This window comes from Phyllostomus hastatus, unplaced genomic scaffold, assembly GCF_019186645.2.
Source record: "Phyllostomus hastatus isolate PE091 unplaced genomic scaffold, TTU_PhHast_1.1 phas_contig_40, whole genome shotgun sequence".
NCBI classification, from domain to species: domain Eukaryota; kingdom Metazoa; phylum Chordata; class Mammalia; order Chiroptera; family Phyllostomidae; genus Phyllostomus; species Phyllostomus hastatus.
In genome coordinates, this window is record NW_025333872.1 from 42259884 (window position 1) to 42272150 (window position 12267).

General features: G+C 37.9%; 1 protein-coding gene across 9 annotated transcripts in view; it reads right to left on the reverse strand.

The window, feature by feature from the left end:
- BACH2 (BTB domain and CNC homolog 2) overlaps positions 1–12267 on the reverse strand; it is a 332177-nt gene that overhangs the window by 76387 nt on the left and 243523 nt on the right. For all 9 annotated transcript variants that reach the window (XM_045843206.1, XM_045843214.1, XM_045843205.1 and 6 more), the window contains one exon: positions 448–702. In XM_045843206.1, coding sequence (XP_045699162.1) covers positions 448–690 — 243 coding nt within the window. In that variant the 5' untranslated portion in view covers positions 691–702. The remainder of the gene's footprint in view (positions 1–447; positions 703–12267) is intronic.

Consider the following 12267-nt stretch of genomic DNA (forward strand, 5'->3'; position numbering starts at 1 on the left):
AAGGTAGGTGCTGTGAATACTCTCATTCTTTAACTCTCAGGGGAAATCAAGTGCTCCTTCAATCATTTGAAACAGAAAAATCATAGCAACAGTCCCAGTGATTAAGATCCCACATGTAGGACTGTACCAAACTTTGGCTGAACTACTCAAAACCGGAAGAGTAAGTGAACTAGAAACTACAAGTGACTGTGAGCCACAGGTGGGGTTCAGTTCCCTTTGAAGGGAACCATCTTTCCCTTCAAGAAAGATGCTCTGTTCAGACTCACGTCTCCAAGACTTTACATGCATCAAATCGAAACTGGCTATGACACAAACATAATGTGTGGGTGACTTGGACACCAGCCCCTGAGTGGGGATGTGGCACAGGGTCCACTTTTGTATTCACCCAATTGTCTACAGGTCAATATGCCTCCCTTAGCAATACACAATCAAACCAAACTACTGTACCTCCTCAGGCAAGCTGACCACCAAGTCATTTTTCGTCTGTCCAACCAGCGCCTGCCAGAAGTATTCACTGCACGCAGCTAGCACAGCCCGGTGGGCCCGGAACTCCTTCCTCTCCACGATCAGAGTCACGTCACAGAGAATATCCTTTTTCCGCTGGTCATTGAGGCCCAGGAGGATGTTGGTGCAGTGGACTGTGGACTCATACACATACATGGGGGAGTCAGGCTTCTCATCCACAGACATGCCGTTCACACCCTGAAAGAAAGAGAGGCCCGGTCACCACTATCTGAGTCACAAGCGAAGGTGAGAAAGAACTTCAGGGTTCCTCAGTCTCACTGCCATGAGCTGGGCAGAAAGGGGCAGAATTGCTTATTAGCATATTCATGCTCAGTTCAGTGAGCTCAGGAAACATACTGAAAAGTCATGTATTATGGCTGACTGTATCCTTTCCATTCAGCGTGTCCTTTCATCCCATGGAAAAAAAGCCAGGCCTTTTAATGGAACACCCAATACATTTAAAACACATACTTTAAAACTTGGTAGTTTTGGTCTTGTTGGCTGACTGAAAATAAACTTTCACGCACACATAGTCCCAATTCAGGTATTAATTTGAGCTTTGTGTTAAGTGGAAACGAATCATTTATAAGTATTTGTAATGCTTTCTTGATTTAAATACATGTAAGCTGCTAAGTTGAAATTTGGCTAAGATACCACATATCTAATTGCATTACATAATTTAACAAGTGATCTAAACTGTCTGTGTACGAAAGAGTCAGTGTAGCCAGCTATTGCAACTGCCCTTGGCCACTTCAAGACCAAGTGCAACCAACACAATGCTACTGCTGCTCATGAAAAGCTGTTGAAAAGAAGTGGAATTGTTCTGTCATTATCCCAGCAGACTTGATGTATATCCACTTTAAGTGAACACAATATATCACAAGAGGAGTCATAAAACAGATGTATTCAATAGTGAAGATTGCCTTTACAAAAATGGTTCTTTGCTTTAAAAACTGTTCACTGACATAGTTAAAAAAACAGTATCTGTAATTAATTAGGTAACATAGTTTTTCAATAAAGTTTACTACTAGTACGAAATCCAACAGTTTTACTTTCTTATTTAATTTTTACAGCTTTCAGATACAGTGAACCACATACATTTATGGTGTGCAGTTGGATATATTTTGGCATATGTTTGCAACTGTGAAACCATGATCACAATCAAGACTGAACACATCCTTTATCAATGGAATTCTTTTTCTGCCCCTAATAGTCTTTCCCTTGCACCTCTCTGTGCCCCTTTCCCTGAAACCCCAGGTCTGCTCTGACACTGTATATTGGTTGTCATTTTATATATTTTATATAGATGGAGTCACAGATTATACGCTTTTATGTTTGGCTTCTTTTACTCAGCATAGCTATTTTGTGATTCATCCATGTTGTGTGCATCAACTGTGTGCTCTTTTATTGCTGAGCAGTGTCCTATTGCATGGACAGAGTGCAATTTTTCATCTGTTTATCTGTTGATGAATGATTGGGTGCTTCCAGTCTTTGGCTATTACAAATAAAGCCACAGATTATGGTATAAATCTTTGTATGACCATATCCTTTGATCCTTTTTGTGTAAATATCTAGGGAAAGAACAGAAGAATCATTTGCTATGTGTAAGTCTAACTTTTAAAGAAACTGCCCCTGTTTTCTAAAGTGGCTGTACCTTGTACCATTTCATATTTTTAGCAGCAATGTATGAGAGTTCCAGTTCTTTAATATCCTTGCCACCACTTGGTGTGGTCTGTCTTTCTAATTTTGGCCATTCTGACAGGCACACTGTTAGATCTTTTTGTGGTTTAGCTTGCTTTTCTCTAATAGAGTGAAAATGTTTAGCATCTTTTAGGTATGTATTCATCTACTTATTTTTTTGTGGAAAGATGTTTGTTCAGATTCTTTGCTTATTTTTTATATTTTGTTTTCTTACTACAGGCATGCCTCATTTTATTATGCTTCACTTTATTGCACTTTAAAGATATGTTTTTTAAAAAACCGAAGGCAAGAACCTCAAAAAATTATGACCTGTTTTATTGAGATACTTACTTTATTGTAGTGGCCTGAAACCAAGCCTGCACTATCTCTGACCTATGCCTGTGTTGAGTTTTGAGACCTCTTTATACATTCTGAATAGAAGTCCTTTATGAGATATGGGATTTCCAAATATTTTTTTCTAATTTTTTCATTTTATTTTTTAATTGCATTTTTTCCATTACCATTTAGTCCCCTTATACCTGCCCTCTGCAACCCCTGCCACTGTTGTCCATGTCCATGAGTCCTTTTCCTTTTTCCTCAACCCTTTCACCCGCTTGCCTCCTGTCTTAGCTGTCATCCTGCTCTCTATTTATGAATCTGTCTCTATTTAGTTTGTTAGTTCAGTTTGTTCATTCGATTCCACATATAAGTGAAATCATATGGTATCTGTCTTTCTCTGACTGGCTTATTTAACTTAGCATAATGTTCTCTAGGTCCATCCATACTATTGCAAAGGGTAAAATTTTTCTTTTTTTACGGCTGAGTAGTGTTCCATTGTGTAAATGTCCCATAGTTGTTTTATCCACTTATCTACTGATGGACACTTGGGCTGCTTCCATATCTTGGCAACTGTAAATAATGTTGCAATAAACATAGGAGTGCTTATATTGTTTTGAATTAGTATTTTGGGTTCCTTTGGATATATTCCCAGAAGTGGGATTGCTGGGTCAAGACGCTGATCCATTTTTAAATTTTTGTGGTATCTCCATAACTGCTTTCCACAGCGGCTGCACCAGTCCACATTTCCACTAACACTGCTTGGTTTCCCTTTCTCCACATCTTGCCAGCACTTGCTATTTGTTGACTTATTGATGAAAGCCATTCGGACAGGTGTGAGATGGTATCTCATTGTGGTTTTAATTTGCATTTCTATGATGATTAGTGACACTGAGAATCTTTCCATATGTCTATTGGCCTTATATATGTCCTCTGGAGAAGTGTCTACTCAGGTTTTTTGCCCATTTTTTAGTTGGGGTTTTTTTTGGTGTTGAGTTTTGTAAGCTCTTTATAAATTTAGCGTTTTAACACCTTATCAGATGTATTGGCAAATATGTTCTCCCATTCTGTGGGCTTTAAAAATTTTGTTGATGATTTCCTTTGTTGTGCAAAAACTTTTAGTTTGAGTAGTCCCATTGTTTATTTTTTCTTTTGCTTCCCTTGCCTGGGGAGATATATCTAGTAAAATATTGCTATGAGCAATGTCCAAGATTTTGCTGCTTATGTTTTCTTCTAGGATTTTTATGGTTTCAGGTCTAACATTTAAGTCTTTAATCCACTTTGAATTTATTCTTGTGTGTGATCTAAGAAGGTGGTCTAGTTTCAATTTTCTGCAATCATCTGTTCAATTTTCCCAGCACCATTTAGTGAATAGACTATCTTCAGCTCATTGTATGTGCTTGCTTCCTCTGTCGAATATTTAATTGACTATAAAAGTGTGGGTTTATTTCTGGGCTCTCTATTCTGTTTCATTGATCTATGTGTCTGTTTTTATGTCAGTACCATACTGTTTTGATTACTATGGCCTTACAGTATAGTTTGATATTAGGTAGCATGACTCCACCAACTTTGTTTTTCTTTCTCAGGATTGCTGTTGCTATGCAGAGCCTTTTGTGGTTTCATATAAATTTTTGAGTATTATTCTAGTTCTGTGAACTATGTCATCAGACTCTCGATAGGAATTGCATAGGCGGCTTTGGGTAGTATGAGCATTTTAATGATGTTAATTCTTCCTATCTATGAAAATGGTATGTGCTTCTACTTATTTGTATCTTCTTCATTTTCTTTCTTCAGTGTCTTATAATTTTCCAAGTAAAGTCTTTTACATCCTTGGTTAAATTTATTCCCAGATACTTTATTCTTTTTGAAGAAATTATAATTGGGATTATTTTTTTCATTTCCCTTACTGTTAGTTTGTTATTGGCATATAAAAATGCAACTGATTTCTGGATATTAATTTTGTATCCTGCTACTTTGCTGAATTCATCGATCAGTTCTAACAGTTTCTTGGTGTAATCTTTGGGGTTCTCTATGTACAGTACCATGTCATCTGCAAATAAAGACAGTTTTACTTCCTCCCTTCCAATTTGATGCCTTTTATTTCTTCTTCTTCTCTGACTTCTGTGGCTAGGACTTCCATTACTATGTTGAATAAGAAAGGTGAAAGTGGGCATCCCTGTCTTGTTCCTGATCTTAAGAGGAATGCTTGTAGTTTTTGCTCATTGAGTATGATGCTGGCAGTGGGTTTGTCATTTATGGCTTTTATTATGTTTTGGTTATTTTCCCTGTACTCCCGCTTTGCTGAGAGTTTTTATCATAAAAGGGTGCAGGATGATTTTTTTTAATGCTTTTTCTGCATGTACTGATATGATCATGTGACTTTTATCCTTCATTTTGTTTATGTGATGAATCACATTTATTGATTTGTGAATGTTGCACCAACCTTGCATTCCTGGAATAAATCCCACTTGATCATGATGTATGATCTTTTTGATACATTGCTGTATTTGGTTTGCTAATATTCCAAATCTTTTCTAAACTGTGCCTTGTCTTTTCATTCTCTTAATGGTGTTTTTCAAACAGAGGAAGTTTTCATTTGATGAAGTCTAAAATTCAGTAATTTTTTTCTTTTATAAATCATACTTTTGGTGTTGTATCTAAAAATATCTTTGCCTAAACCAAGCTTAAATATTTTGTCAGACTTATATCTACATATTAACATTTAATGCAATTATAAATGGTTTAGCTTTTAGATTTAAATTTCTGATTTTTATTTCTAGTATACAGAAATATAAATGATTTTTGTATATTGATCTTGTATCCTGCAGCGTTGCCTAACTTGCTTATTAGTTCTCATGGCCTTTTTGCTTTGGTAGATTCCATAGATTTTCTTTTTTTTTAAGATTTTATTTATTTATTTTTAGAGAGGGAAGGGAGAGAAAAAGAGAGAGAGAGAGAGAGAGAAACATCAATGTGTGGTTGCTGGGGGCCATGGCCTGCAACCCAGGCATGTGCCCTGACTGGGAATCGAACCTGTGATGCAGATTTTCTATGTAGATGGTTATGCTGTCTGTAAATGAAGATATTGTACTTCCTTTCTAATCTGGATTATTTCAAGGTCTTTTTTTTTTTTCTTTAATGCATTGGCTAGATGCATCAGTACTGCATTGTACCTGTAGTACAATGTTGACCATAAGTGGTAAGAACTAGTATCTTTGCCTTGTTTCTAATGTTAGGGGAAACATATTCAGCCTGTCACTGTTACTTATGATGGTAGCTATAGGTATTTTATAGATGGTCCTATTGAGTTATGGAAGTTTCTTTCTATTTCTCATTTGCTGAAAGTTTTTTTTTTAAAAAATCAGGAATGGGTGAATGGGTGCTGGATTTTGACAAATGCTTTTCTGCATGTATTGAGATAATCACATAATTTTTCTTTTTTAAAAGGTATGTTAATAAGGTAAATAACATTGACTTATTTTTGAATGTTACACCAATCTTGCATTTCTAGGATAATCTTCACCTGATCCTAATGCATTTGCATTTTTACAAGTTGTTGGATTCCATTTCTTAACGTTTTGTTAGTGGGCAGTGCTCAAAACTGCAGGGGGTAGGGGCAATCAATGTTTTAGAATGTAAACGGTGTGCATAATTCATAAGAAGCAGGAGGTTTCTAAAAGACATCTCATTTTTCTAGTCCATTTATTAAGGTACCTACACCAATAAGAGAGAACCTTACTCTAAAAGATACAAAGATGTATGTGTTTTAGCGAAACACAAAATTAAATGAAATCAAAAGAGAAATGGAAGTGAGGTGCAATGGAAAGAGGAGTGGACCAGTGATCTAGGGCTTTTGGTCCAGTTCTCACACTGACTAGCTTTGTGGATTTTGGATAAACCACTTTTCTCTGGACCTGTTTCCATGTCTGTAAAATGAGAAATCTGCACTAGAAGACCAGCCAACTTCATACAGATCTACAAATCTGAGTCTGAGAGTCTATAAAAGAAGTATCTAGTTGATCATAGGGAGTGGGATATTGTCATTTTAGTTGAGAGAAGTTAGCTTTCTGTGATCTTACAAAGAGCAATTATGTAGCCTCTTTCACAGTTGATACTGTAGAGCTGGCTGCAGAGAACAGGGGGGACAATATACAGGAAGAAACTAGGACCCGAATCCCTGACTCCCAAGGATGCCATGTTAGGAAGAGCTTCTTGTTCTGGACCATGGTATCCCTGAATAAATGGGGGGAACAAGTCTGTTAAAGTGAAATTACCTTTAGGAAATGCGAAATCCAAACCTAGGAGGACATTTTGGCACAACATGTGGAACTGACGCTATGAGCTCTTCCAGTCCTGGTTATATTGGCCCAGAGGTTTGTTCTGGGAACCATGGCTGACCAAGAGAATAAATACTAAAATAATATGTCACCTGGAACTCAGAGTGGAGTTCCTCTGAAGTCCAAGTTAGGGCCTGATGACTGTCCAGACTGGACAAGGGTCTGGCCACCAGGGAGGAGCAGTGAGTCATGAATAGTGGTGAAGACAAAGGCAGTGGATGGGTTCTCAGTTTCAGCTCACAAGCAAGATGCTCCCTTTCTGGCTCTAGGAAAGCTGCAGTGGTGGAGGGGCTTAAGAAAAGAATCCATATCCTGGTATTAGGGCAGGTTTGGGGAAATAAGGGAGGTGTGGCAATATGCGCACCCTGAATCAATGAAGCAGGCTATGATAATTACATGAATGTGGATGTCTATTTTTTGGACTAAACCTTCCAGGGAGTTTTAGAAGACATTTATTTAAACACAGATCTGTTCATCAAATGTTATAATCTAAATCCTATTATTTCCAGGAAGCTGTAACTAGACTTTAACCTGACTGAGGCTATTCTTGATTTTATTACATTATTCCTGGATAATCCTTCCCTATGCTACGCCAGCACCACTCTATTCCTCTTTGCCTTTACATTCCTACTGGATCTCATCATTTTCCTTCCTGTTGGCCCCTTTTCAAGCATAACGGGACATACTGTCTCTTCTTCTTTTAGAAATTTAGAAATCAGCCAGCCTCCCCATCCTTTGATTATCATGGGTGCTCTTCTAGGAACTCCTCCAATTTGTCTGTTTTTGACTGACTAATGCCAACCTGAAATCTGTTTCTCCTATCACTGCATTATGTTCCATTGAGTTTTCTTTTTTCACATGCCTTACTAATATTCATTAAACAACATTTTACCCCTAATGCAGCAACTTCTGAAATCTTTAGCAGGATCCACAGGATCTAAGAATGAGATAATTTGTAGTGAGTAACAGAGCCCAGAATAGCACTTATGAGTCTAACAGTCAGTCTTCATGTTATGCATTAGACACTACGTTAAAGTGTGCAGGCATCAGCTGAAATCAGATGGTAAGAAAGCTTTCCAAAGGTTCTGATTTGGGTTTTGGCTGGATCTTATTCTTCTTTTTGTAGGCCAAAAAACCCCAGCTGCACATGGACATATACATATACCCCAATCATCTTATCATATGGTTTAGCAGTAAAAGTTAGTTACTATTATTTTATCATACTGTGTTCATGTCCTCCAAAAGCTACACAGAAGACTTTCAGGACTTCCTGTCAAGATGGAGGCGCAGTTAAACACGCTTTGCCTCCTCACACAACCACAAAGAGAATCACAACTATATCTCAAAACAAACAATAACCAGAACTGTCAGAAAATCAAGCTGTACGGAAGTCTAACAACCAAGGATATAAAGAAGCCACATTTATCCACGCAGGTAAGAGAGGCAGAGTTGCAGAGACTGGTCGAGAGGTGTGGAAATGCAGTGTGGTGTGGAAAGGCAGTGGTAGAATGGGTGGTCACACACTCACATGTGGTAGATAAAATCTGGGAGGGATACCTTGGGAGCAAGCAATCCCAGTCCAGGCCAGACTGCACAGCCCAGTGTTCCAGCACCAGGAAGATAGACCCACATAACTTCTGGCTGTAAAAACCAGTAGGAGTTTGGGAGGCAGAAGAAACTGCCAGATTTTCAGGGGAGTCCATTTGAAAGGCCTGCATGGAATTAGAACATACGTAAACCCACCCACTCTAGGATTCACCACTAGGGCAACAGATGGAAGGGCACCAGTTGCATACAGAAAGTTAGTGACGTGACTGGGAAACATGGAGAGTTCCAGGCAAACCTCCAGAAGCCAGGTAGTGGGGCTATCCCCGCTTAGAGCCCTCCCTCGCACAGAACCACCAAGCAGTGAAGTGGGTTGCCCTGGCCTGGCGATTACCTAAGGCTCCACCCCACACAATTTATAGGTGCCTTTTCTAAGACAGGGAGTCAAAGAAGTTCTACCTAACACACAGGGAGGCTGTCAAATTTAGCAGGCAAAGAGATATGGCCCAAATGAAAGAACCCAACAAAACTCCAGAAAGAGAACTAAATGAAATGGAGATAATCAATGTATCAGATGCAGAGTTCAAAACAGTGGTGATCAGGATGCTCAAAGAACTCACTGAGTATGACAAAAACATAAGGGAAGAAATCAAGGTTATACTAAGTGAAATAAAGAAAAATCTACAAAAAACCAACAGTGGAACAGATGAAGCTGAGAATCAAAACAACCATTTGGAACACAAAGAAGAAAAAAAAAAGCATTCAATCAGAAAAGCAAGAAGAAAAAATAATTAAAAAAACAAATATAGGCTTAGGAACGTCTGGGACAACTTTAAACATACCAATATCTGAATTACTGAGGTGCCAGAAGGAGAAGAGAAAGAACAGGAAATTGAAACTTATTTGAAGAAATAATGAAAGGAAACTTCCTAATTTGGCAAAGAAAATAGAGATACAAGTCCAGAAAGCACAGAAAGTCCCAAACAAGTTGGACATAAAGAGGACCACACCAAGGCAAATCATAATTAAAATGCCAAAGGTTAAAGGTAAAGAGAGAATCTTAAAAGCAGTGAAAGAAAAGCAGAGAGTTACCTACAAAGGAGTTCCCATAAGATTGTCAGCTGATTTCTCAAAATAAACTTTGAAGGCAAGAAAGAACTGGCAAGAAGTATTCAAACTGATGAAAAGCAAGGGCCTACACTCTAGATTACTAGATTACTCTATCCAGCAAAGCTATCATTTAGAGTGGAAGGGCAGATAAAGTGCTACTCAGATAAGGTAAAATTAAAGGAGTTTATCATCACCAAGCCCTTATTATATGAAATGTTAAAGGGACTTACCTAAGAAAAAGATCAAAACTATGAACATTAAAAGGGAAATGATTCACAACTATCAACAACTGAGGTACATTTACATAATGGAATTCTTTGCAGCAGAAAGAAAGAACCCTTTGTGACAGCATAGATGGAAGTGGAAAGCATTATGCTAAGTGAAATAAGCCAGGCGGCGAAAGAAAACTACCATATGATCTCACCTTCAATAGGAATATAATCAACAAAACAAACAAACAAGCAAAATATAACCAAAGACACTGAAATAGAGAACAGGCAGACAGTGACCAGAGGAGAGGGGAGGGAATTTCAGGGGAAGGGGGGGGGAGGGTTTGAAGGAACAAGTATAAAGGACACATGGACAATAACAAGGGGCAGGGTGGAGACAGGAGGGAGGTGGGGAGGGTTGGGGGGTGGGCTGGGATGGGGGTAAAGGGCAGAAAACTGTACTTGAACAACAATTAAAATAAAAAAAAAGTAAGCAAACAAATAGTACAGGAACAGAATCATAGATATGAGGATTATTTTCAGGGTTATCAGCTGGGAGGAGGAAGGGGGAGAATGGAGGAAAAGGTACAGGGATTAAGAAGTACAAATTGGTAGGTGCAAAATAGACAGGGGCAGGTTAAGAATAGTATAGGAAATGGAGAAGCCAAAGTACTCATATGTACAACCCATGGGCATGAACTAAGTGGTGGTGGTGGGGGATTGCTGAAGGGAAGGGAAGTACCAGGAAGAAGAAGGCAAAGAAGAAAAAACTGGGAAAACTGTAATAGCATAATAAATAAAAAATATATATTTTTAAAAAGCTACATATACCGCTACTCTTACCAGTAAAAGATACAGTATTAATGAAGGCAAACTCACTTATTAACTCACTCATTCACTCTTCATTCATTATTGGGTTATATTCAGAAATTAAATATCTAACAGTTCTGAAGTAAAAGTATAAATCAAAGAACTAAAGAAAGAAAAAAATCTACAGTGGGAAATCTGAAAAGGTGTAATTCACAAAAGAGAAGAATGTTAAGTTTTTCAGACAACCTGTCATGTCTAGAATGTTTCAGATGAAAAGAAATGAATACCTCTTGCAGGTAATGAGAAAGACCAAATTATAAACCATTTCACTTGAACTTCAAACCACATTTCCTCTAGAAACAGTGCATTGAGTAAATACTTCTGTGAATGAAACACTAAATTATTTAGTAATTGCTTAGTAAACTTCTGACCTTATTAAGCATGCTTTTTAAGAAAGTTATTTATATGAAATAGTAAGGGTTAGTTTTTATAAAAGAAAGTTACCAAGTCTATAGAAATTTTAGCATTCATAGTACCACTAAAACTACTACATTATTACTTTTGGATTGGAAACACTTTGCAATCACATCAAGACCCAAACTTCCTACTCAGAGTGGAAAGCAATCCAATTTCAGTATTTTCTAATGGAAAACTGCAGTGCCTGTCACTTAATGTCTCTAATGCTTTCAATAGCTAAAGTAAGGGCCTGACACAGAGCAGCTAAAACATGCCATGTTCTTTATTTACTGAAACACTCCATCTGCGTTTGTACTAGTCAGTTCCAAGGGAACTGAAATTTAAGGCTGTTGTTAGGAGGAAGCACTTGCGATTGTATCATCAGACCCTTAATAGCTCGGAACGATTCTTGTGCTTCAATATAAACTTCCATTTTCCTTGAACTTGCAGGAGGAAGTTCAATTTACTGACATAGTTTGTGACAATGTTTTTTACTACACACTTGAAAAATATTAAAAAAAATTAGGGATCATCAAAATAAGCCCTGATTTTTTTTTGTAATTTTTGTTGTTGATGTTGCTTCACTTGTTGTTTTCTGAAATATTTTAAAAAAGATATTTATTTATTTATTTTTAGGGATAGCAGAATGGAGGGAGACAGAGAGGGAGAGAAATATCAATGTGTGAGGGAAGTAGTCACTGGTGCCTCTCGCAGGCCCCTAGTGGGGCACCTGGCCTGCAACCCAGGCATGTGCCTTGACTGGGAATCGAATCCCTGACCTTTGGTTCACAGGTCAGCACTAAATCCACTGAGCCATGGCAGTCAGGGCTCACTTGTTCTTTTAAACAGATCAAAATAAAAAAAATAATGCAAACTTCCAAAATATCCCATAATAAAATAGTGACAACTACTAGCAATTATACATACTAAGTGTACACTACGTGAAGACTCAGGATGTGACAGAGGCTGAGCTAGGAGAAATATTAGACTGTTGGTAGCAGACTGTATGTATTTAATCTAAAGGTGATAAAGAATTAAAGATGTACTGTACACTCATCACACTGCAAAGCATTAGAGAGTTTGGCAGTATCAAGTGTTTGTGAAGATGTCAAGTAGCAGGGCTCTCATGCACTGATAGTTGGTTCAGCCTCTTTGGAAAACAGTTTGGCATTATCTGGCAAAGTTGAAGAAGGGTACAGATTATGACCCTGTAATTCCACTCCTAGGTTACACTCAGGAGATGCTCCTGCATGTCTGCAATGGAAACTCTATAAGAGTGT